At 34.7% G+C, this 25,319-nt stretch overlaps 4 protein-coding genes across 4 annotated transcripts; 1 reads left to right on the forward strand and 3 right to left on the reverse strand.

Moving 5' to 3' along the window:
* Nucleotides 1–8,379: 8,379 nt before the first annotated feature.
* On the reverse strand, nucleotides 8,380–9,356 carry MED4 (mediator complex subunit 4). The gene is made up of 3 exons (XM_073963225.1): nucleotides 9,208–9,356; nucleotides 8,982–9,156; nucleotides 8,380–8,923 (listed from the first exon to the last, which is right to left on the reverse strand). Exons 1-3 carry the CDS (start codon nucleotides 9,273–9,275, stop codon nucleotides 8,411–8,413), a joined length of 756 nt encoding a protein of 251 aa, XP_073819326.1. The 5' UTR covers nucleotides 9,276–9,356; the 3' UTR covers nucleotides 8,380–8,410.
* A 4,437-nt stretch (nucleotides 9,357–13,793) lies between these two features.
* Nucleotides 13,794–15,469, reverse strand: LOC141390314 (uncharacterized). Its single transcript, XM_073963226.1, has 3 exons — nucleotides 15,349–15,469; nucleotides 14,782–15,269; nucleotides 13,794–14,721 (listed from the first exon to the last, which is right to left on the reverse strand). The coding sequence occupies exons 1-3, from the start codon at nucleotides 15,397–15,399 to the stop codon at nucleotides 13,839–13,841; spliced, it is 1,422 nt and encodes a 473-aa protein (XP_073819327.1). The 5' UTR covers nucleotides 15,400–15,469; the 3' UTR covers nucleotides 13,794–13,838.
* A 3,294-nt stretch (nucleotides 15,470–18,763) lies between these two features.
* Nucleotides 18,764–21,010, forward strand: Exd2 (Exonuclease 3'-5' domain-containing 2). The gene is made up of 5 exons (XM_073960655.1): nucleotides 18,764–19,095; nucleotides 19,163–20,133; nucleotides 20,194–20,362; nucleotides 20,426–20,749; nucleotides 20,819–21,010. The coding sequence occupies exons 1-5, from the start codon at nucleotides 18,890–18,892 to the stop codon at nucleotides 20,943–20,945; spliced, it is 1,797 nt and encodes a 598-aa protein (XP_073816756.1). The 5' UTR covers nucleotides 18,764–18,889; the 3' UTR covers nucleotides 20,946–21,010.
* A 164-nt stretch (nucleotides 21,011–21,174) lies between these two features.
* On the reverse strand, nucleotides 21,175–22,917 carry LOC141389314 (solute carrier family 35 member G1). The gene is made up of 3 exons (XM_073960666.1): nucleotides 22,618–22,917; nucleotides 22,213–22,518; nucleotides 21,175–22,147 (listed from the first exon to the last, which is right to left on the reverse strand). The coding sequence occupies exons 2-3, from the start codon at nucleotides 22,419–22,421 to the stop codon at nucleotides 21,310–21,312; spliced, it is 1,047 nt and encodes a 348-aa protein (XP_073816767.1). The 5' UTR covers nucleotides 22,422–22,518; nucleotides 22,618–22,917; the 3' UTR covers nucleotides 21,175–21,309.
* Nucleotides 22,918–25,319: the final 2,402 nt, after the last annotated feature.

The following is a 25,319-nucleotide window of genomic DNA, read 5'->3' on the forward strand; positions in this document are numbered from 1 at the left end:
ATCTATACCGTTTATATATGCCTTTGTGAGGATACAAATGACAGCTGACTTTTGTTTATGTTTACATTTAAAAATCAAAAAAGTTAACATAAAAAATATATTCAAACAAAAAAATAGAAAATAAATATGTGTATTTCGAGAAACGCGTCGCAACAACATTAAATGCCAATTTCCTCCGTACCTCGTAAAGCGGTTGAGCCGGAAAAGAAAAACAAACGGAAACGTGTTAACTGGCATGCAGATCCGTGTATTACCACCATGTGTAGCCCGATATTAGGGCAGTTATTCACTATAATAATCCAAGGTATTTTCAGAGGTGTCGCACTGTCACTTGTTTTTGGATGTTTATTGTGGTGGAGTGAACTGAAAAGGAATATTAAAATTAAAATTATCTCTGTTCTCCCTGAAGAAGGGGGATAGAATCCAAAGGCATTCCAAGAGATGTTTGTTATTAAAGTCGGCTGGCGTTTATTTTGGTTCAGTGGTGCTCGTTCAAAAATTCTAAAAAATCCTGCTCAGAAGATGTAAATATTAACGCTTTGAATTTCAGCAATGTGCATGACGAAACAGATGTAGCTATACCAAAACCCCATCATCACATATGTATGTCCTGGGTTTTCCATTGAAAATGTACCTATTAAGGCGAACATTATTTCTTATGGTGGACCCAAGTATGTGAAGTAAGTTAAAATATTTCAAATATACATATCGTCACCTGAAATGCCCAAAGACGTAACCCTCAAAGGGTTACGTCTTTGGGCATTTCAGGTGACGATATGTATCTATGAGTTAGTGAGACTAATCAATTCTTCTACCATGTTCCAGATATGCTGTCAAAGAAGGTGCACCTTTGGCAGTGACTATAGCTTTGGAAATAATAAATGGAGTGAAGTAAATAAAGTGGAATGAGGCTGGCAATACTATAGAATTTTCAGTTGTGGATATAGCAGCATCAACTGGTTGGAACAGTGACAAGGTAGTATTGTGTTCCATTAACTCAAGCAGCCGCTTATCTCCCAGTAAACGCTATCCAAACTGTCTTCCTAAATACCTATAGCCAGTTACTATATGTTTTCAAGGATTATCCTTGGTGGCTTACGATAGCCATGTTCCATATTGCAGTGAAAACTTTTCTGATGATAGATCGGATCAGCTGAAGGCCATTATACCTGACTGAATTTTAAATAAAATAACGTTTTGTTGGTATAAACAAATAAATTTATTTACATATATATTTGTTAAGAGTATAACTCTTACACTGCTGATTAATAAAATAAAACAAACAAGTAGCTAAATTTCACCAAAAATGTTCTTAAAATTACCAACATTGTATTGTCAACTAAAGTATTGCAAAATTCACAAATATTCAGTGGTATTTCTCGAAAAGTTGGTCTTAAATTTCGCATGTCCACATCGAACATCAATGACGGCTTGTCATACTCCAATGGTATTTTTGTTGTTGTTGTAACAGTGTTTTTGTATGTTCGTTCCTCTGTTCAAAATTCACAAATATTCAGTGGTATTTCTCGAAAAGTTGGTCTTAAATTTCGCATGTCCACATCGAACATCAATGACGGCTTGTCATACTCCAATGGTATTTTTGTTGTTGTTGTAACAGTGTTTTTGTATGTTCGTTCCTCTGTTCAATCTGGCTCGGGGTCTACCTCCAGTTCCAGGAAAGTGGCTGCTTCGATGGGATGTAAGCACAGATCCACTGGAGTTAGATGAGTAGGTTTGCCTGGCAGTTGAAAAGGTGTTTTTTGTCGTGCCGCATACTGGGCAGATGTCTTGCACGGCGGGGTCGTTTTCCGCACAATACGAATTTAGGCGACTGCAATATCCCGAGCGTAGATGAGCCAAAACTACTCTGGTTTGTCGTGGCAGCTGACGCTCCTCAGCTGCGATAGATGGAGGATGTATTTCGAGGACTTTATTCGCACTATATTTGCTTATGGCCCTTGCAACTGCATCCGTGTGAATACTATTTAAACCTGCTTGATATGCCTGTTGATCTCCTATATTGTTGGACCTCCCTCTCTAGAGCATGAATATCCTTCCCGATATGCCTGAATGTGTCGGGGCTAGCCAGCAGATGGTGATTGGGATGTCTCTCACACTAACACCCAAGCAAGTACAGCAACAAAAGCATCTCATTGTGCTGTTGATTTTGTGGCTGGAAAAAGGTGGTAAGATCGGTTAAATAGTTGTTCAGTCTCTCACAGATGTCATCAGGATAGGTACCTGAAGCCATGATCGTGCAATTATCCGCATACGTCGCGATCTCGATGCTGTCTGGAGGGGGCGGAATACGGGAGAGGACTTCTTGGACACATATAGTTGATCCAACGTTTCAAGCTTGGCCGGAGGGTAGTCTGCTCAATGTTCTCAAACAACGTGGAGTGCCTGACAGTATCAAAGGCTTTTGATAAGTAAAGCCCCTCCATCACTGTTCTGTCATACGGCTGTCTCTGGTTGAGTCCTTGACAAAAATATGTGAAAATGGCGTGCAGCGCTGTTGTCGTGCTGTGCTGCTTACGGAATCCTGGGGAGGACTAAGTCCTCAAAGGTCTTTGCTAAGGGCGACAAAAGGGAAATCGTCCTGTACGATTCACTTTTACTGGCATCCTTGCCTGACTTCAGCAGTGGGACCACCCTGCCCATAGCGACAAGTTGAGAACTTTAGTGAGACACTCCACTCACTGCTCATCCAGCTACTTCAGCATTACCATGGATATTCCATCAGGGACCAACGCTTTGGATGATTTAGCGTTCCTGATGGCATTGTCAACATCATCCATTGTAAACTGTGGTGGTTCATCCACATAATACTCTTCTCTTCGCCTTGTCAATCTCAGGGTGTTCGACAAACCGCCTATTGAAATATTGCGCACATATTCCTATCTTCCCATCTTCCATGGTACGAGAGTGACTTAACCGTTGCCCACAATTCACTTATACCGGCACCAATGTTGTTGTTCTTTTGTGCCATGGCTGGGCAGCAACACAAATGCAGCGTGTCGTGTGGTCTCAAACCACATGCCGTGCTATCAATTCGGGCCCAATACGAATTGAGTCGGCGGTGTCGTCCGGATCTTAACTGGGCTAACGCCACTTATGTTTGCCTTGGTAGCTGACATTGTTCTGTTGAGATGGATGGAGGATAGTAAGTACGACATTCACACAGCCTGATAGACTCTTCGCTGTTTTTAGACAGATTGATTTTAAGTTTTGTGGCATTTCCTGAAATAAAAAAAAGTGCTTCCTTTTGTTTACAAATTAACAAAATGTAAACAAATGACTTGTGCCAACACTTGCAACTTTTCGTACAATAGGAAATGAGTTGCATTTTTTTGTACGAACACATGGTTGCATGACATTAGTATCAAGATTTCATGTAGGATCTCATACAAATCCGGTCATGAGAAGATTAAAATTTGTATGGTAAATCTTGATAAATTTTGTCAGATTAAGCACTTAAATCCTGATAATGAAGGTTAACCCCCCAAAAAGCTCTAATATAAACAGCATATAAGAGGGGGTACACACACCTCTGTACTGGCAAATTCTGTTTTGTTTCGTTTTTCTTCCTGAAGTTGGCTGCAGATTTGTTTTTGCATTTTCTTTCATTTTATTTTCACTGTCGAGAAATTAACAACAACGAAGACAATTGAAAAAACCTTTTGGAGGAAAAACTATTTTTTTAAGCAAAAACAATTCGAAATAAGTGAAAATATCAAAATTAAAATGCAATTCAAGGGTTCCTTAAATAATTAATTGTTTATCACTCACGTCCATTTTTACTTTTCATTACAATTTTGCCTTGACTTTGTTTTTGAACAGCGCAATGAGAAAATGAGTGTCAAGAAGAATAAGAAAAATTGACACAAACATGATTTTCGTGTCTAAACAACAAGGAAATTTTAAAAGAAATTGAGAAGAAAAATTTTCTTTTCAGTTTGAATGTCTAAACACGGTCAAATGGATAATTTCTCGCAGAAAGTAGAATTCTTGCAAAAATGTTTGGTGTCGCTGGTAATTCATTGAAAAAGGTGAAGCTGCTTCAATCTTTTGTTTTTGAAAACAAAATAGCACACGTTTATTAGGATTTTATATATTTTCAAGTTTACCAAAATACCACACATATTAACAAATATTGCACCGCCTCTATAAGCGGTGTTTTAGTGTGCGGCACGTCATTCGGACTTGGAGGAGGTTACATGTCAATGATATGAAGAAATCTTTATGCGAAATACTTTTTTCTGATGAATAAATTTGTTCTTCAAAAAATATATATCCCTAAAGTCCAATTTACATATGCATATCATGGTACAATAATACAGGTAGCATTATCATGCCAGCTGATGGTAACATAATGTGTCAACTGCATTGAATTGATGTCAAATTTTGACATCTTATGTTGCCAACAATTGCCGATGCGGCTACCTGTGTATTTGTACCATGATGCATATTAAATGATTTCGTTTTACGAAATCCTAGAATCAAATGAAGTGTATTTACATCTGTTTTTTGCGTCATTTGCTTACGCACACAGTCGCACATACACACTTATACAATAACACAAACACACGCACACAATATATTTATTCAGAAAAATAGGAATTTCACAACACAAATGTGTATCAAATAACTTAAATTAATTGCAAAAACAAAAAAAAATAATTTTTGCAAGTTTTTTAACCATTTATTTTCACTTTTGTCATCGTTTGAGTATTTTTGTTTTTCTACAACACACACAAACAAACAAAGACATCATAAAACAGTTGCATTTTTTGGTAGTTTATGACGAAAAAGCAGGGTTACGTATAAAAGTATGGTGTTTTCGTGCGTTGTTTAGAATAAATGACGTAGCTATCGTCATTTATTTTTGTATGTTAAATGACGCAAAATGTTGCCTGTTTTAACAAATAAATGACGAAACAGCTCTAAATGACGAAAAAGTTGCTAATGTAAATTGGACATAATATACATTGAACATAGAAATTAATACATATAATGCCGTTTGGAATTTGATACTAACATTACAGCCCAGTTCAGTCAGCTGGGTATTGCTGTTACCTTTTATTGTTCTACCATGATTTATTTCAATGGATTTCAGGTTAGGGGTTTGCTAAAATATTTTGGGAAACATTAATGAAAACTCGTTAGATTTTCAATTTGAATGTTTCCATATAATTCCACTAAAGTCCGTGTTTATACAGGGAAAGTTGATGGGAAAGAAAATTGAGTTTATGGGCGAGGGAGTAGAGAGGAATAAGAGGGGGTACACACACCTCTGTACTGGCAAATTCTGTTTTATTTCGTTTTTCTTCCTGAAGTTGGCTGCAGATTTGTTTTTGCATTTTCTTTCATTTTATTTTCACTGTCGAGAAATTAACAACAACGAAGACAATTGAAAAAACCTTTTGGAGGAAAAACTATTTTTTTAAGCAAAAACAATTCGAAATAAGTGAAAATATCAAAATTAAAATGCAATTCAAGGGTTCCTTAAATAATTAATTTTTTATCACTCACGTCCATTTTTACTTTTCATTACAATTTTGCCTTGACTTTGTTTTTGAACAGCGCAATGAGAAAATGAGTGTCAAGAAGAATAAGAAAAATTGACACAAACATGATTTTCGTGTCTAAACAACAAGGAAATTTTAAAAGAAATTGAGAAGAAAAATTTTCTTTTCAGTTTGAATGTCTAAACACGGTCAAATGGATAATTTCTCGCAGAAAGTAGAATTCTTGCAAAAATGTTTGGTGTCGCTGGTAATTCATTGAAAAAGGTGAAGCTGCTTCAATCTTTTGTTTTTGAAAACAAAATAGCACACGTTTATTAGGGTTTTATATATTTTCAAGTTTACCAAAATACCACACATATTAACAAATATTGCACCGCCTCTATAAGCGGTGTTTTAGTGTGCGGCACGTCATTCGGACTTGGAGGAGGTTACATGTCAATGATATGAAGAAATCTTTATGCGAAATACTTTTTTCTGATGAATAAATTTGTTCTTCAAAAAATATATATCCCTAAAGTCCAATTTACATATGCATATTAAATGATTTCGTTTTACGAAATCCTAGAATCAAATGAAGTGTATTTACATCTGTTTTTTGCGTCATTTGCTTACGCACACAGTCGCACATACACACTTATACAATAACACAAACACACGCACACAATATTTTTATTCAGAAAAATAGGAATTTCACAACACAAATGTGTATCAAATAACTTAAATTAATTGCAAAAACAAAAAAAATATATTTTGCAAGTTTTTTAACCATTTATTTTCACTTTTGACACACACAAACAAACAAAGACATCATAAAACAGTTGCATTTTTTGGTAGTTTATGACGAAAAAGCAGGGTTGCGTATAAAAGTATGGTGTTTTCGTGCGTTGTTTAGAATAAATGACGTAGCTATCGTCATTTATTTTTGTATGGTAAATGACGCAAAATGTTGCCTGTTTTAACAAATAAATGACGAAACAGCTCTAAATGACGAAAAAGTTGCTAATGTAAATTGGACATAATATACATTGAACATAGAAATTAATACATATAATGCCGTTTGGAATTTGATACTAACATTACAGCCCAGTTCAGTCAGCTGGGTATTGCTGTTACCTTTTATTGTTCTACCATGATTTATTTCAATGGATTTCAGGTTAGGGGTTTTTATTCCGATAATATCGATAGGCAAAACTATCTATCGATATTGAATTTTTAAATAATAATCGATAGTGCCATCGATTTTTTGCCAGCTCAAGAACAGACCTTAAGTTGAAACAATTCGCCTTTGCATCTACCTTAATAATTGAGCCATGCAAGTAACCAAGTACCCGTAATGTAATCATAGTCGGCAACAGTTAGTTTTTGAGTCATTTAAATTGGAAGTTCTGAAAAAAAGTTTTATAGGAGTTGTTTGCTGAAAATAATAAAAAGCGGTGATAAATGGTATTATTTGTAGCGGGCGCGAACTATGTGGTCGCGAATGTGTGATAAATGTTTCAATATATACCAATTATAGTGATTGTTCCTATTCAGTATGATTCAATCTCACATTTATGTTGAGGACCAAAAATATTTGGGTATGTTCTGAAACACACTTCACCTCTCACTTCACGCTTATTTTTCGATATTTTATGGACGGACAGGTGTACCCTTCTTTTTAAATACCCTAATGAATCTTAGCGACAAGAAATTCGCAAAAATAGGAGTAAATGTGGCAAACAAAATGCTTGAGACACACTGTCTCAGAACATACCCAATTGTGTGGATAAAGAGTAAGTATGTTGTTGGCTTAAGTTCCTCCCGAATAACAAAGTAAACGGTGCCCGAACATAATGAACTCGGATATAACTCCCAAAGCGGACATAAAATCCAAAATATTTGAAAATTTTTTAATAAATGCATCATAAAGTCTCATCGCGCCTTTTGTTTAAAAAAATATTTAAATGCACGTATTTTGGAACAAGACGAGTTCTTGATATATATATATATACATATATACTACATATATGATATATATACTATATATATGATATATATACTATATAAATGATATATATACTACATATAGTCCTTGTGGCAATGTGTATAATGATATACATTTTGTCTTGCACTTCCGAAAATATGGGCCTTCAAAGTTCCGCAAATACCAATGACATTCTCGAGAACGGGAACAAAATTTTCTTTTAAATTATAATTGTTCCACAAACATCCCATACGGGACAAGGGAGACTTCTCTCATATCAATGAGTGCACTCCGATTCATATAAGCTCAATGATAAGGGACCTACTGTTTATTGCTGAGTCCGAACGGCGTGTCCTAAAACACCACTTGTAGAGAAGTTATTCATGGCTGAAATACTCAAGAAATGTCGCCAACATTACTGAGGAGTATTTTGCCAAGATATAATTTACACATTAAAAATTAATGTCAACAATTAAATTTAATGATCACTTTTAACTTTAAGTTAACCGAAACTCTATAAATCTATTCGAAAAAATAACAAAAGAATACTTATAATAATGACAATAAACCCCATAAAATCTACTTTTGTTATTTATTGGATTTTTCTGACATAATGTTAAAAGTGATCATTAAATTTCTTCTTAGCATTAGCTTTAAATGTGAAAGTTGTATCTAAAAATTTTGCGATTTTAAATCCACCCAATTGTAAAAGAAAACATATAATAATGGCCCTAAGACTTTAAAAGACGTAGAACCTATAGCCTTTTTGTAAATTTTAGACATATTTAGGATGTCGTAAACTGATTGGTTGATTGAATAATAAACTTAATATAATCCCCAGACAGCATTTGTATTCTCCGAACCCAAGAAAATAAAATATTGATAATGTAAATACAAATTTAATACAAATTTCATTTTATTACTGAGAATCACTAGAACTAGAGCTTGAACTGTCCGTAGACATAACTTCAACATCATCTTGGGAAGCTTCTTTGTGAGACCGCGTTTCTAAAGCTACAGAATTTCCCGAAGAACCCATAGACATGTGCAATTCCCCCATGTTCGTCCAATTGAATTGATTTTGGAATGCATTGGGAACTTCGTTAACACTACGCTGATTATCAGTCATATTGTTTTGGTGTACTACTCCACCGCCATTAATATTAAGGTCCGATTTTCCCAAGAATCCGTTGCGCATTTCGATATCTGTTGGGTATGGTCGTCGCACGTCACCAATACACCATGTTATGGGAGCACTAACAGCATTTGCTGAACTTATGCGGTGTGCGTACTTAATTAGTTCTTCCGAAGAGACAGGACGTTTGTTAGCTTGTTTGATACTGGCAAGTTTTTGTCTAGCTTGAAATATTGCAGTAGCCAAAATTTGTTCAGCTTCCTTCAGAGACTTTTGTAGTTTTTGTATTTCTCGATCCTGTAATTTAACTAGATAATGTAACCATATACTGGGAAGTTGATGGGAATAGTTGTACCTGTACATCCACTTTGGCCTTTAGCTCATCCATTTTTTGTTCGAGTTTAGCTTGTTCATCTGCCAATTCTAACATCTTGCGAAATTCTTCATCTTTGGCCACGAGCAGATCAACTAATGCAGTGTGCTCAGCTGTGGACTTTTGATGTTTTGGCAGCAGATTGTCTATTAGTTCTCTAAAAATTCGATATAAAAGTATTTCTTTGATATTTGGGTGTGTTACTCACTTGGCTATTAACTCCATATCATCTATGAGGAGGAGCAACCTCTCTTTCGTACTTAAATGAAAGGACATTTTAAGCAGTCCTATCAGTGTAAACAATACTATAAAAAAGTTATTTATTTCTTCTTCTTCTTTTTATTTTGTGTACTACGATTACTGAATTGACGACAGTGTACAAGTCGACAAATTGTGTTTAGAATCGCAGGCAAATCGCCAGTTGAGGCGGCTTAAAATGGTCGAGATGGTTGTTTGAAAATTTTAAAGAAATTTAATTCCCCCAGATAAAAAGTGCATATATAAAGTGTTCAGTAGTGCGGTTCTCAGAACAACTCTAGTTTAGAAAAAAATCTCGGATTTTTTTTTTAATTTTTTCCAGAGGTAGATATTGTTGCTCTGATCATGGGAATGCATAATTTTCTTTGGGGACGGACACGGTTATTGGTCCCGAAAGTCCGGGTACAAAACCCGGGTTAGGCCCGGCTGTATTAAACCGATTGCTACGAAATGGTTATCATTGGAAAGCTTATGGAAATTCCTTTTTTACGATGGGGTTACTTCCAGGTATTCACGTGATATAGCCCAAAAATCAGTTTATGGACCCGAGTTTTCCCATTATGGGCGCCCGCTTAATGTATGTCAGATTATAGCTCGCAATTCCAAAATGGTGCTTTATGTTATAATACCTTCTCTGGATCCAGAGATATGGCCCTTAGAATCTTGACAACTCGGTTCTGTAGGGCTTATTTATTTATTTAATTCATTTGTAATACAAGCAGCGTTGCCGACAGTTTTTGATCGGAAATCGTCAAAAAAATCGTCAAATCGTCAACAATATTTGGAAAATCGTCAAAAAATCGTCAACAGGGTCCAAAAATCGGTTGGTTACAATTTAATGCGATTTCTTGCTGATATTTTTGTGTATGCGACTGACAACATATACAACCCTGAGCAATAAATCTAACCCGATATCACCTAAATACTGCTATAAAAACAGCTCTCAGAAGATGATAGTTTTCCTATGGTTATCGAGTTTGCAGTAATGCAGCATGGAAAGCTGGATACGCATCATTTTGAATGACAGCTTAGCTCAAATATCGCAAGTCTGTCGGTAGACGTACATTTTGGTTGTTGGGCAGTCGTAAATCGATAAAAATGTTCATTCAAAACTGGCTGACAGCTTAAAGAGGGCATTAGTAGAAAGTTATTAAAGCTAATAATTATTTAATTAAATATTTAATTAATTAATATTTTATCTAGAAAACTTGTTAAGGAAGATATACTTCCATTAACAAAACTATACGAAACTTTTCAGCTGATGTAATTTGAATATGGGGCAACAAAAACTATGAAAATACCTGTATTCCAGATATGTGCCGAAATATAGCCAATCCGTCTACAAATTGCTATAAAACAATATTGTTTTTCTTAAAATCTTAATTTTTAAATTTTGGGCCAAAAAATCGTCAACATGACGATAAATCGTCAAATTCGGCAACACTGAATACAAGCCATCAAGGCCAAAAACATTACAAAGTATAATTCATTACATTATAGGTGTCTATGGAAAAATTTAAAGTTCTAAATTGAACAAAAGTAAAAATTTTCTATAAATATGTAGAGAAACATTTATAATTTAAATGAAAAATGTGTTCCCGTTCCCTAGATTTGCACCTGTCCAATGGAAAAAGTCTTAATTTGAGTAGGCATAATTCAATTAAATTATATTTTACTTACTTTTACCATACGTGTATTTATTAACTATTTTTTACTTATTTTTTCTACAATTGTAATTTTTTATTTGATTTACCTTATTGTTTTTTTCGTTGAATTTTGATTAGTAATTTATGCTCATGCACTTTTAATTGTAAACTTTTAATTTTTGCATTTTTCGTGTTTAATATACCCGATATGATATTTATGTAGTATATTTTGATAACCTTATGTTATATTCTATTGATATGAGCTATTTCTTCTCGAACTTTCGAGTAGTTTTTTTTAGTCGGAAGACAGATGTTGTGTTGGTCTTGTCTATTTAACTGCTAATTTCAATAATTGCAAGTTGTCAGTTGGTGAAATATAGATGTGTTATTAATCATGGCCTATTTTTATTGCTATCGTAGACATTAATCTATATCCCTATTTTTGATAATAAGAAAATTGTATGCTATATTTTGTTTCATTGTTTATTGTAGATTGTAATTTCTTATATGTGGGCTTCGGACTTTGAAATTACCAAAAACAAATAAATAGCCGGCCTTCGGTCGGGATTTAAGACTTTCTCAAATGGACAGGCGCAAATCTCCGGAACGGGAACAACATTTTCTTTTAAATTATAAATTATTCTTTAAATAACCGGCCTTCGGCCGTAATAATAATGCCATTGCAAAGGGTTGTTGAAAATTACATGCCAAAGCATTGATGTAAATGACATGCTTTTGATCTAAAAATGAATAGCATTTTTTGGGGTCAGTGTGTTTACATTTACGAAATCCACTCGATTTCAACTGTCAATTCCATTGATTAAACGTCAAACGAAATCCAATGGATTTCAGATGAGTTTTCATTTGACGTACAGCTGTGTTCAAAATAATAGGAGTGGCCGTACACACCGAGAGAATGGTCAAATAAACATGGTTACACTTCTCCATTTTGGACTATTTTGTACTTGTTTAACATTGTTAAATTTACTTTAATTTACTGTTTACACCAACGTTATAAATTGCCTTCAAATGCTTTGTTCAAAAAAAAAAAAGGAGTGTGGAAGAAAAAGGACTATAAAAATATTTTTATTTGAGTTTAGGACCAAATTTGACAATATTTTAGTTGTTAGTAGTGCATTTAATAGATTTGAAGGCTGTTTAAACCAAAAAAGGCCTTTGGATGTGGCCACAAACAGGATATTGTCATTGCAGCTATTTTCCCATAACTTGACCATTTATTGCGAAACTAAATGGATTAAATAAACAAAACTTTTATTAATTAGAGCTGTTTAACACTCTAGCTGTTACCTCGAACAATATATAATGATTGGTACCCCATAAAATTGTGTATTTTTATCCTTTAGCCAAATTTTAGCCAATTTCCATTAGACCTTTATATAAGGATTGACCAAAAAAGCGTATCTATATATATAATTGTTCCACAACATCCCATAGGGACAAGGGAGACTTCTCTCATATCAATGAGTGCACCCCGATTCATATTAGCTCAATGATATGGGACCTACAGTTTATCGCCGAGTCCGAACGTCTAAGACACCACTTTTGTAGAGAAGTTGTACATGGCTGAAATACTCAGGAAATGTCGCCAACATTACTGAGGGGTATTTTGCCACCGTTGAAAATTGTTTTGATGTTGCCTGGCCGGGGAATCGAACCCACGACCTTATGTGTGCAAGGCGGGTGTGCATACCATTGCACCACGGTGGCACCCAAAAAAAAGCGTATCTATAAGGCATTAATTCCTCAGCCAAATAATGTTTTGATGCCCTCAGCATCTTAACTGCACGCAGTAAAAATGATTTTGTTTATATTTGAAAAATTGGATGATTTGCAGATATGGGCCATTTTTCTACACGATTTGCTAAAAAGCAAACTTTAAAGAAATACTTTTGAAGTTGCCCTACGATTATGCTTATTAGGTTTTGCTTCGTATGAAACACAATTTTCTATGGGAACTAATCTAAGTGTTTTTGAACGAAAAACGTGAGTTTATGTAGAAAAATATAGTACGGTGTATACCAACCATAGTGTAATCAAAGCCGGATTATCACAAAATGGTGTAAAAACAAACCATTCACATTAAAAAAAAAAAAAAAAAAATTGTTGAATAGAAGTGAAATTGATAGTATACACAAAGTTAATATCCTGAGGACCTCAATATTTTTTGGTCGAGGAATAAATGCTTTATAGATGCGCTCTTTTGGCCGATCCTTTCATAAAGGATTAATGGAAACTGGCTGAAACTTGGCTCATGGATCAAAATACACAAATTTATGGGATACCAATCATTATGTTTTGTTTGAGATAACAGCCAGAGTGTTAAACAACTCTAATCAATTAAATTTTTCTTTATAAAATCCACAGAATTGCCCAATAATTTATGGGAAAAGTCGCCACAAGGACAATAGCCTATTTTTGGATACTACCAAAGGACTTTTGTTTTCAAACAAGCTTCAAATCTATTGGATTTAATACTATCAACTAAAATATTTATTGTTTTGGTCGTAAATTCAACTAAAAATATTTTTATTGTCATTTTTCTTTCACACTCTTATTTTTTTGAACAAAAAATTTGACGACGATTTATAACGTTGGTGTAAACAGTAAATAATTTAAAACAAATTGCCACATTTCTGTTAATGAATTAACAGTTGGGATGCGAATAATGTTAAACAAATACAAAATAGGCCAAAATAGAGAAGTTAATCCACGTTTTTTGGACCATTCCCTTTTGTGTATGGGCACTCCTGTTAATTTGAACGCAACTGTATGTATACGCAAAGGAATTGACAGTAAATGTAAACCAAGCATTTGTTGATCAAATTATAAAAAAAATATTCCCACTTTTAATTAATTCGCTTTTATAGGTATTTTCATATTTAAATAAATAAAAAATATAAATCATATGTAATATTCATGCATTTATAAACTTAAACATTATTTGCCAGAAAAAATATTTAAGTTTTAAATTAAACTTTTGCAAAATATCCTTACTTTCGGGATCTATGCGGATACTAAAGAGTTCATTTCTGCAAACTGCTGCATTTTCAATATCACTCTGCAGCAAACTTCGTTTGAACACGCACCATTTTGTGGTGATTAGATTTGCGTTTTGCTTCTCCAACAGATCAAAAACATCGAGAAGATTTTTGTTATTAGAAGCCATAGGTATAACGACTTCACAGGCTATTTCTTTTGTCAGCGTTTCTACGTCGAACTTCTCAGGATATTCCCTTATATTTAGCATTATCCAATTGAATGTAATTTCATTCCAACATGCAATCCACAATTTTCCTTTGTACAGTGTAATAGGATCATTTCCGAACTGTAGTTTGTCTAAGGTATCACATACGCGAAATTTTTCAAAAAACCACTCCAACAATACTTGGCATTCGGCCTCATTGATATTACCGGTACTTTTTGACACAACTACCATGTATTGGCGGTACTCCGGGTTTAGATTACGACAAGGATCATTATTATCGTTAGTTATGGAAGATACACTAGACTGTATGCTGCTTAGAACATTTCCCGTAAGCCCTTTTGATGTATTAACATCATTATTAGCTACTTTTGAGGTTTTTGGGGTTTCCTTATATGGACTCTTATCTTTTGTTGAGAATACATTTGGTGTTTCATATTTAGGCGAATCTTCGCGGGCATTACTGCTTGAGTGTTTGTCGGAAGATTCCTTTCTAGTGACTGTCTTATTGTTTGAATTTTCACAATTTGGAAACTCTTCTAAGTAATTACACAAAGTTGGCGAAAGACTATTATCAGCCGTAGAAGACTTTGGCCTAGGTAAGAAAAACATATTTAATTATAAATATCATTTATTGTACGTCCACATGTCATACCTTTTTGGTTGATTGATAGGTTTGTACAATTTCTGACGTTTTTTACATTCGCTAGCCGAAGAGCTTTCAGATTCCGAATCACTCGTTTCGCTTTCAGAACTTTCAGTGTCTGTTTCAGATTCCGAATCTAAAATAAGTGTATCCGCGTTGTATCTCAATTCTCTGGCGTTTGTCATCTTTTGGATGGATTTAGTACTCTTTTCTTCCATCTCTTGTTGTTGTAATGCCATTTCATCATTGCAGATTTGAAGAAAGCACACGAAATGGGGCTCTTCGTAGATGCCTACATTGTTGTAAGAATAAAGCAGTAGAGTCGACGAACTCTTCAAATCACAAATATCTTTGATAATTGTGGAATCCCTGCTATCGTATGATTCTGTAAGCGAGCGAATTTCCTGCTTATCCGCTGGTACATTTACATGTTGTTCGATTTTTCTTTTTAGCGCAGCCACAGTGGAATCATCATCGATAGGAAAGTAATTAATTTTCTATGCGAAAAGAATTATTGTTAAACATTTTTCATTTGAAAAAAACAAAAAAATCACCAATGACAAAAAAAAAACAAACCTTTTTTGAGGAATTCAAATTCTGCGGTTCCAATTTAATTTTTACATACATCTTTGTAATCTAAGAATGTAGGAGTTTATGTAATTGGAGAAGTATAGTAAACAAAAAAATAAAACAGGACAGGGAAAGAGACGAAGAAAAAAACAACAAAGTGTGGTTTTATGGTACGGTGGCCAACATATTGGATGAGAATAGAGTAAATATACACTTGGGCTGAAATGTTTTGGACCCATAAAGAGCACAGACATTTATTTAATATTTTGATAGTAACATATTTAGGAACTGAATTGAGTTTAGAAATATTTGAATCATCAAACAACTATTTTCAATGTCAATATTATTAAAAGTTAATCAAAATATCTTTCATCTTAAGTTTGTTTTCAATTTCAATTTATTTACTCTCAATAAAAATAATGCCATTTAAGGATTTTTAAATTTAAAAATAATATACATCAATTTAAGTTGAAAATTTCATTGAATATCTCAGAGGCTTGCCTAAATAAAGTAGAACACATGTATTCTTATGTGCGTTTCCACTGTTCGTCGTTCGTTCTCTGTTCCTTGTTCGACCCATAACTACGAATAAATTACTTATTTTCCCATACAAAATTTTGTGAACGAACGACGATTTTTCTACGTTCTTCAAGTTAAAGTACTCTTTGAACGAAGAATAAATATGTCCCACCCATGGCAGAACTACCAGGTAGTGGTATCACACCAGCTGATAGAATATGAAAAGTCAAAACCCTTTATAACAAATTATTTTTGTTGTAATTTCCCCAACAACATAAAGACAGTTTTGACATAACATATTCAAAATTTTACGATGCCACTACCTGGGTAATTGTGCCATGGTCCCACCCCTAACAAATGAGAGAATTTATCGAAAAAATAAATTATGACATGTCTAAATTCAAAATTTATTGAAAACACATTTCACAACTCACACACATACAAACAATAACGTTATGTCAAAGTTAAATGTTTTCAACTTACACAAAGTATACGCTCGACGTATTTCGGTAGTTCTCATAAGAATACATGTGTTCTACTTTTTCACTACACGCGCCCTGGGTATACTGACGTATATAGGTATGGGCCTAATGAACTAAATGCTTTTCATGCTACAAATACACAGGTAGCCGCATCGGCAATTATTGGTAACATAAGATGTCAAAATTTGACATAAATTCAATGCAATTGACACATTTGTTACCATCGGCTGGCTTGATAATGCTACCTGTATTATTCTATCATGATGTTTTTTATAGGTTTTAATAAATATAAAATACAAATTTTTCCTTGTTTTTGGTTCCTTTAATGGCGAACAAACTAGACAGACCTAATGTGTATTATGCGTGTTTTTTGTTCAAATGTCCTTAAAAAACAAGAATCAAAGAGTGAGAAAAAATGAAGTATGTTACTGTGATTCGTCATTCATGGTGTCGTAGGATCGGGTTAATTCGTGTACGTATTTCGACAGGCAAACGACGATTCAAACGTTCGTGGGAAAATGCGTTTAGAACAACTATTTGAACTGGCTATGGATTTTTTTCTAATGGTAGAACAATATAAGATAACAGCAACACCCAGCTGACTGAACTGAGCTGTAACGTTAGTGTCAAATTCCATACGACATTTAATATATTTGTATTTCCAAGGCATATTTGTATAACGTAAATGCATGAATTACAACAACTAACAAATTTACAAAAACAACATTGTTGCTATAGAAAATTTAATATCAAAGAAAATATTGAATAATGGGGTTGTTCTAAAAATGTTCTCAGGAAAAACATAAAACATTTTGAAAATCCTTTAAAATAGAACAAATTTGAATCAAAATGTAAATATAAAGCATTCAGAACTGTCGTAGGTCATAGTTATTACACGTTTACGGCGAAGAGAAGTATTTTATGGTAACAAATTTCGAAGTTTCAAACTTTTAAGTAGACCCTATTACTTTTTGAAAACCAAATTTACAAAAAAAGTAAAAATACAGCTGATTGTCACTTCTACCTTAAATAAACGTGCCTTGTTTATTTCTATTTTCGATGTAAAGGGTGTTTTTTAAGCCCGATAGAACTTGAAATTGTAAAAAATAACACAAAAAATTAAATTGTAATCAAAATTTTTTTTTATTCGAAAGATCAATACGTGACATTAACATTTGAAAATGATTGGGCACCGCGGCTGTTCTTGACGAAGTGCATTCTGGACGTCCAAATTTTGGCCACTTTTTCGAGCACTGCTGGCAGTATGTCACGAATAACACGAACAATGCTGGCCTCCAAGGCATCAATTGTTGCTGGTTTATCAGCATAAACCAGTGACTTCACGTAGCCCCACAGGAAATAATCGAGAGGTGTCAAATCGCACGACCTTGGAGGCCAATTGACAGGTTCACTTCTCGAAATCAACTTATCGCCAAATTTTGATTTCAATAAGTCGATGGTTGCGTTCGCCGTATGGCACGTAGCGCCATCCTGTTGAAACCACATCTCCTCCGGATCAATGTCATCCATATTTTCAAACAAAAAATCATTGATCATGGTGCGCTAACGATCTCCATTGAACGTAACGCGAGCTCCGGCCTCATTTTTGAAGAAATAAGGTCCGATGATGCTACCAGCGTGAAAACCGCACCATACGGTGCATTTTTCTGGATGTAATGGAGTCTGTAGGGTCTCTTGTGGATTGGTCTCACTCCATATGCGGCAATTTTTTAACAAACCCGTTAAGCCAAAAATGCGCCTCATCGCTGAACACAATTTTGCGATAAAACAACGGACGAAGTCGTCTATAAGTTGCGCGAATCGACGACTGATTTTCAAAGTAAATTTGCATAATTTCGTAGCGTTGTTCAAGCGTGAGTCTATTCATGATGATTTGTCAGTGTATACTGAAACAAATAAAAAAAAAGTTTCATCAAAATTTAATTTTTTGTGTTACTTTTTACAATTTAAAGTTCTATCTAGCTTAAAAAACACCCTTTATATTAGGGATATACAGTGAGTGTCAAAAATATTCGGTTTCAATTTTACCAATAATAGTTCTGTTCCTTTACGTGCAAGAATCTTCAAGTTACTCGAAAAGTGTTCCTTTACTTCAGACACCATACAATTCATATGTAAGCAGATTACAACTTTTGCTATTTTTGCCGCTTTTACCACATTCAAAAGTAAAGGAACAGACCAAAAAACACCTCAGTATTTTAGAGACGACCATTATATTCCATTATTTCGATGCGTTACAAAACCAACTTATAATACCCTCCCCACATATTGGTGCAGGGTATCAAAATTTCATCCCGATCGAAGCTGAGCGGCTCAGCTCAACTTATGCCGAAATTATCTAATGTTAGGAATATCGATAGTTTGCCAGCTCTACCGGACACCGCAATCCAAACGGCGGCGATAATAGAGTTTGGCGGCTTAGCGATTTACAACAATAAACATGCCACAGTCTGTCCATTCACTCAAGGAGGAACATACTTGTTTTTTAACATAAACTATTCCAAAATTTCTTTAAATGCCACGGAATGACTGATGGTGGTAAATTCCCGATAACTAGGAAGAATGCTTTGGTGGCAGCCGCCGCCGGTTTAGGCTTGTTCATTGTGATAGCCACCAGACGAGAACGTATTCTGAATTACCTTAAACGACTGAGAGATCCACTTGGCCATAGACGTATAGAAGTTATACAAACTGTTGATGACTGCCACAGAATTGTAAGCGAATTGAAAAAGTAAGTTTATTCGATTTTAATGTAACAGGGATTCAGATTATGAGATTATATACTAAAATTTATACAGGCATTGCCACTCATTTAAAGTCCTAGGATTTGACTGCGAATGGGTAACTGTTGGTGGAACTAGGCGGCCAGCAGCATTATTACAGCTGTCCTCGGAGAAGGGTTTATGTGCCCTTTTCAGACTGTGTTGCATGAAACAGATACCAAAGAGCCTGCGAGAACTATTGGAAGATGATGAAGTTCTCAAGGTAGGAGTTGATCCACACGGAGACGCAAAGAAGTTATGTCATGACTATGGCGTAGGTGTTGCAAGTACCTTCGATTTACGTTTTCTAGCCGCTATGACAGGGCGACAACCTGCTGGATTGGCTAACTTGTCTAAATCAATTCTCAATGTCGAGTTGGACAAGCACTGGCGTCTTGTCTGCTCTGATTGGGAAGCAACCGAACTAACTCCAAAACAACTGAACTATGCTGCCAACGATGCCTTAGTTGCTGTGGAAATTTTCAAAAGATTAACAAAGGAGTTGTTGCCTAAACATTTTTGGCAATTGTATAAAATCGACTTTGAATCTATTCGCTCAAAGCTTGATCCATTTCTGGAAGCATCTTTTAAGGAAGGCTACTTTAATCCAAATATAAAGTTCAAGGCCAACAAAGCGAAGAGGCTTTCGTTAAATGGTCAAAAGAAGTTAGAAACCGATTCGAAAAAGGTGCAGGTTCGAAAATATACCACATCGACAAGATCAAAAGCCTTGTATGACAATTGTTTGCTGGAAGCGCCAGATGGCGAACTTTTGTGTACCATCGACAAACGAAAGGCACTGTGGTATGTTGAGCGAAATCTGGGGACAGAGGTAAACTCTGATCCATTTACAGTTCGTTTAAATTTTGAACCTGCTGGTCGTGCAGAAGGCGCTGTTGGTAAATATTACCAAACCCCAAAGGAGAATCAATGTGTAGTGTGCGGTCACAAGGAAGCTTATATTCGAAAAAATGTAGTTCCTCGAGAATATCGCAAACATTTTCCAGGTAATTTGGTCAAAAATTTAACTTATTTGTATTGGGAGACTAAAAGTGATTCATTTTCAGTTGTCATGAAAACGCACACCTCCCACGATGTTCTTCTGTTATGCCATCCCTGCCACCAAATAAGTAACATATCAGATTTAAAAATAAGGCACAAACTTAGCACGATGTGTGATGCTCCGTTTACGCAAGATGATGCTTCGATAAAGTACAAAGAAGTGCCAGAACTAAAGTAAAACCACCTACGCTCTACTAAATATCTTCGTCCTATTTAATGTTTGTATGTACTTTACAGAAAAGTGAGATCCGCTGCTCGTGCCTTGCTCAATCACGGAGATAAAATACATGAAGCTAGACGCAAGGAACTGGAAGCAATAGTACTTGACTACTACCCAGATGAACCTGAAATAAGTGTCCAGCTTTTACAAAACGCCTCTGAAATCAATACAAAAGAAAATAATGAAAACTACTGCCATCATGGAGAAAAGGTTGTACAGACGTTCCAGGAAAAATTGGGTGGTCTTATTGAATTGGAAAAGATATGGCGTCTTCATTTTCTCAACACCATGAAACCTAGATTTTTACCATTGCATTGGGATGTGAATCACAATGCCAACAGGTAAGTGCCCACAAAGAATTGGCATTGTTTAAGTTTAAGGTACAAATTCAAGACATTAAAATTTTCCAGATTGGAGATACGGGCTAACGAAGGACGTGTTGAAGAGTCAGATTTAAAACTTGCAGGGCTGTTGCCAGACGCATCCAAAAAATTAGATTACAGCTGCAACTATCAACAGAATTCAAAAGAAACATAACAGCGTTACTATTTTGTTAATAGATCTATCCCTAAAATATATAAACTTTTGTTACAACAAAAAAATGTGTGTAATTTTCTTTTCTTCGTTGAGGGTATTATTACAATGACATAAAAACTTCCGTTTTTCTGTTATATTTGTAGATTGCTCAATCATTGTGGGCTCTTTCCTTTATAATGCAGCGTAATAAAATAACAATTTGGAAACGGAGAAAGACAATGTCATATGATTTATTTGTTATACAGTTTTATTAATTTTTGCTATTAATAACTACAAGAGATGAGAGAAACCACAATGCGCTTAATTGGTTAAGTTGGAAATGGTTAATGTGTCATTATGGATAGGTTTGGTATTTTGTTTCTACTTAATCGATGATTAAAAAACGCAGTCGTTTTCTTACAGACGATTCCCGTGGTAATGATAGGGCCCACTTTTTAAGTGCTGTTAATATAACCGAGCTCACTACTAGAAACGCCCCTAGCAGTGAATAGCCAGTGGGTGCTTCGCCAAAGAACATCATTTGCCATATAAAGGCGAATACAATATCAGCACATCGAGCAATTGCAACAGGTCCCGCTTGCTCAAGCTGCAGGGACACAGTTAATAGAATTTGTCCCAGGAAACTGAAGATGCCCAAAACGACAACTAGCCACCTGTCACGACCACAAGCTGGCCAGCAAATTGCTCCAATCGATCCGCATACTAATGTTGTGTAAATGAGAGCAAAGGCTCCAAAATTTGTCATGATGACAGAAAAATGTAAGCCTTTTAAAGCTCTCAGCAGTATGTAAACGTTGGCACCGAACAGTGTAGATGATATGGCTGCGACTGGACCCCAAATATCATAATGCTTGCCCTCATAGCGTTCTGCCTCGAGTGAAGCTGTTGATTCTCCAAAAACAAATGGCGGTCGCGTTATAAGCACTACCCCAACTAGTGTCAATACAATAGTAACTATATTAAACAGGCTGCACTGCTCTTTGAGAAATACTCGGGCAAATATGGCCACAAATACTGGTGTGGAGAAAATAATAACGGATGCATCCGCCAAGGGCATATGACGAAACGCATAAAAACTTAGCATTAGACCCGTGGTGCCCATAAAACATCGAAGCAAGAGAATGACTCGTTTGCCTTCAGGAAAGACAGGTTGCTTGGAGTAAACTAATATCGGTATGGCCGGTAATAGGACGCCAATAAATCTAAAAGAAAAGAGTCCATCAATAATCACATGGCCAATTGAATATATCCCAATACAACTACTTACCTAAATGAGGCTAATTCCATGGGATTTATATCCACCAGCCCCTTAACTATCACAGAACATAGAGAAAAAAATAACGAAGACAATGTGGCGAGAATGATACCCAAGTAGGGGCAATTTAGTTTGTTCTTCATGCGTACAAACCAACGATTGGACGCGATGGGAACGATGGGTCCGTCGACAAATTGACGCAACTCCAAATTTTCGGACATTTTTATGCTGTTCTCCTTTGTCGTGATAAATTTCTTTGGTGCTTATGGTTTCATAGCCGCCTCTTTCTTCCAAATCCTTCTCCTCCACCTCCACCTGCTGTGTAAGGCACAACAATAAAATATGAAATAATTTGTTTATTCATTATAGAAACATGTGGTATATTGTGGACTGTTGTCTGTTTCCTTCTTAACATACCCCTTGATTTTATCGATTTTTTCGCCTTATATCTATTCCAACTAAATTCTATTGGATTTGCTATATTCTTTCTGGGGGGTTTTCCAAATATATTTCTCCTTTAGAGGACACACCTTCACCGGTTCCTTTGAATTGTATTAACTATGGGTCCATTAAGTTTTTGGAACATTTTAATTAGGGTATATATTCTACAAACACAATTTGACGACTTCGACTTGCATTGAATTTTGTTATTAAGGGTTGTGGAATTTTTCGATAACAAAACTGTGTTGTGTGTGTAGTAGTGCGTTGTACTGTGTTTTTACCGTTGCCTAATTTTCATGTTATTTTGGTTCATATGTCTTACATGGTTGTATTTTTTACTGTATCGATTGTTTCCGGTACTGTACACTGTATGAAATTACGGTATTGAGTTTCAACGTTTTTATGCTTTTTACATTATACATACAGATTTATGAAAAGAATTTCATATGTTGCGATTTATGTGTTTAATTGTAATTTATAAAGAGAGCCAGCTCAAACGTTAGTTGTTTTTAATGTTGAAGTTATTTTTTATATTAGATAGAATTTACTTTATAAATTGAACTATAATTCTAGCATAGTGTTTTCCTTTGTGAAACAGTGGTTAATATAAGAAGTATATGGATTCTGGATTTTTACAAGAGAGCGGTTTGAACGAATGATTTATTTTGATTACAATTTTGCTTCTTTAAAACTATTTTTTACAATAATATCAATGCAGATTTTTATGTTTTTTACAGTGTTTTATTTAAATTGCTTTGGTCAGTTTAGTTCAAATGTGGTAACTCATCGGAGCAAAATTGGATGAGATATGACCGTTCAAAGTGAAGAACCCGTTGTGTTTTGTGTGTATATGCGCAACATCGATAAATGGCATTTTTGAAGTTAATGCCAACGATAGCTCGAAAACGAATGGACCGAACTTCATATATTTTGGTGAGCCTATTAAATACATAAAAATCTTGTTTTTTTACATTTTTGGACAAAAACGGGTTTCGTCAAAATGTTGACTTTGACAGTTCTCACATTTTATAATCAGTTTGTTTTTAATTGCTGTTTCTCATGGTAACAGCAATTGCCAGCTGATCGATCCACCCGTAAAGGCCCCCACTCATTAGACAGTCTGACTGCCAGCATTTATAGTAAGTAGTATGTGTACATTTTTGAAATTTTGAGAATGTGTGTGTGAGTTATCCAAGCCCAGATAGCATTTAGAAGACTGTTTTTTCAAAAATCACATTGAGGGGTCTTTTTAGAGTCCTTTTGGTGATCAAAAATTGATTAAGTCGCTTGTGTGATCAGAAAGGGACTCGAAAGTGACTCCCTGTAATGATTAAAAAGAGTTCAATTTAAAATACAACAACAAATGTGTAGCAATCACAAATAAATCATTGAGGTGTTTAAAATGTGACAATTTTTTGTTATTTATTGTCACATTTTGATCATCTGGAAGATTGAAAAATGCTTAATCAAAAAAGGGTCATACAGGTGTTTGAAAAGTGATTATAATTATGTATACTCTGATCATATTTTGAACAGTTACGTGATTAAAAACTGATTGCTTTGTTTTATTTTTATTTGGTTGTGAATAAAAAAATAAAATTCTCATATACACTTTCTACAAAATTTTGATATAAATGTAACGTATAATATTAAAGGTACAGACAAACACAACACAACAGGTTTTGCCAAGTGAAATGAAGAAGCAGTATAATAACCACCAAGCAACATAAAGGATAATTAAAAGACATAACAAAGCAGAAAAGACTATAAAACAAAGGAAAGAAACAAAGAAGAATAAAAAGAAAATTTTTTTAATTTATTTCGTCTAACAAAAAGACTCATAAATGACTCCCTAAAGACTTATAAATGATTATAAACATGACTCTAAAAAGACTCGAAAAAGGGTCCGAAATTAATCAACAAAACACCAATAAATGATTGAAATACGACTCGATAAAGACTCATTTGTGATTTGTTTAGAAGAGTCGCCTGAGGTTATGTTTTCCTACCGACAAAGGAGTCATTTATGATCAGAAAATGAGCTCATATTCTAGCTTTTTAATCGTGCAGTCGGATCAAAAAAGACTCGAATTTGATTAAAATTTTCAAAAAATGCTGACTAGGGACTGATGAAAATCAAAATAGTTTTGATTTCAAAATGAACCCCCATCAGTCTGGGTGAATTGTGTTTATTTTCAAATTGTCAATAAATAATTTTGAAAAACAGAAAATAATGTTGGTGCTGAAACACAAAAAACGTAGAATTCATTCATTTTTGGAGGAGAAACTGAAGATTTTTAGACTTCACTGATGGGTCGTGCTACACACTTGTCAGTCACACATACAGAAAGGGTTCATCGGACTGACGGCACAGACTGATAAATGAGTGGGGGCCTTTATATTTATACTTTGACAAAAGTCTTTAACAATTTCAACAACATTAAAAATTTTATCATTTTTGGCTTACACAAACAAATAATGAAAGGAATCATGGAAAGGAATAATGAAAGAATTGCGAAAAAATTGACATTACTGTAATGTTCCGACATGACGACATTTCGAATTTGAAGAATCTATGTATGTTGGAATTGGAAAGAGAAAAAATGAATGCAAATATGCAGGGTGACTGATTATCAACTTCTCAAAATTATTATACATATTATTATGTTTGTATGTTC

Source organism: Musca autumnalis, unplaced genomic scaffold (assembly GCF_047663935.1).
Source record: "Musca autumnalis isolate F117 unplaced genomic scaffold, ASM4766393v1 scaffold_1, whole genome shotgun sequence".
Taxonomy (NCBI): Eukaryota; Metazoa; Arthropoda; class Insecta; order Diptera; family Muscidae; genus Musca; species Musca autumnalis.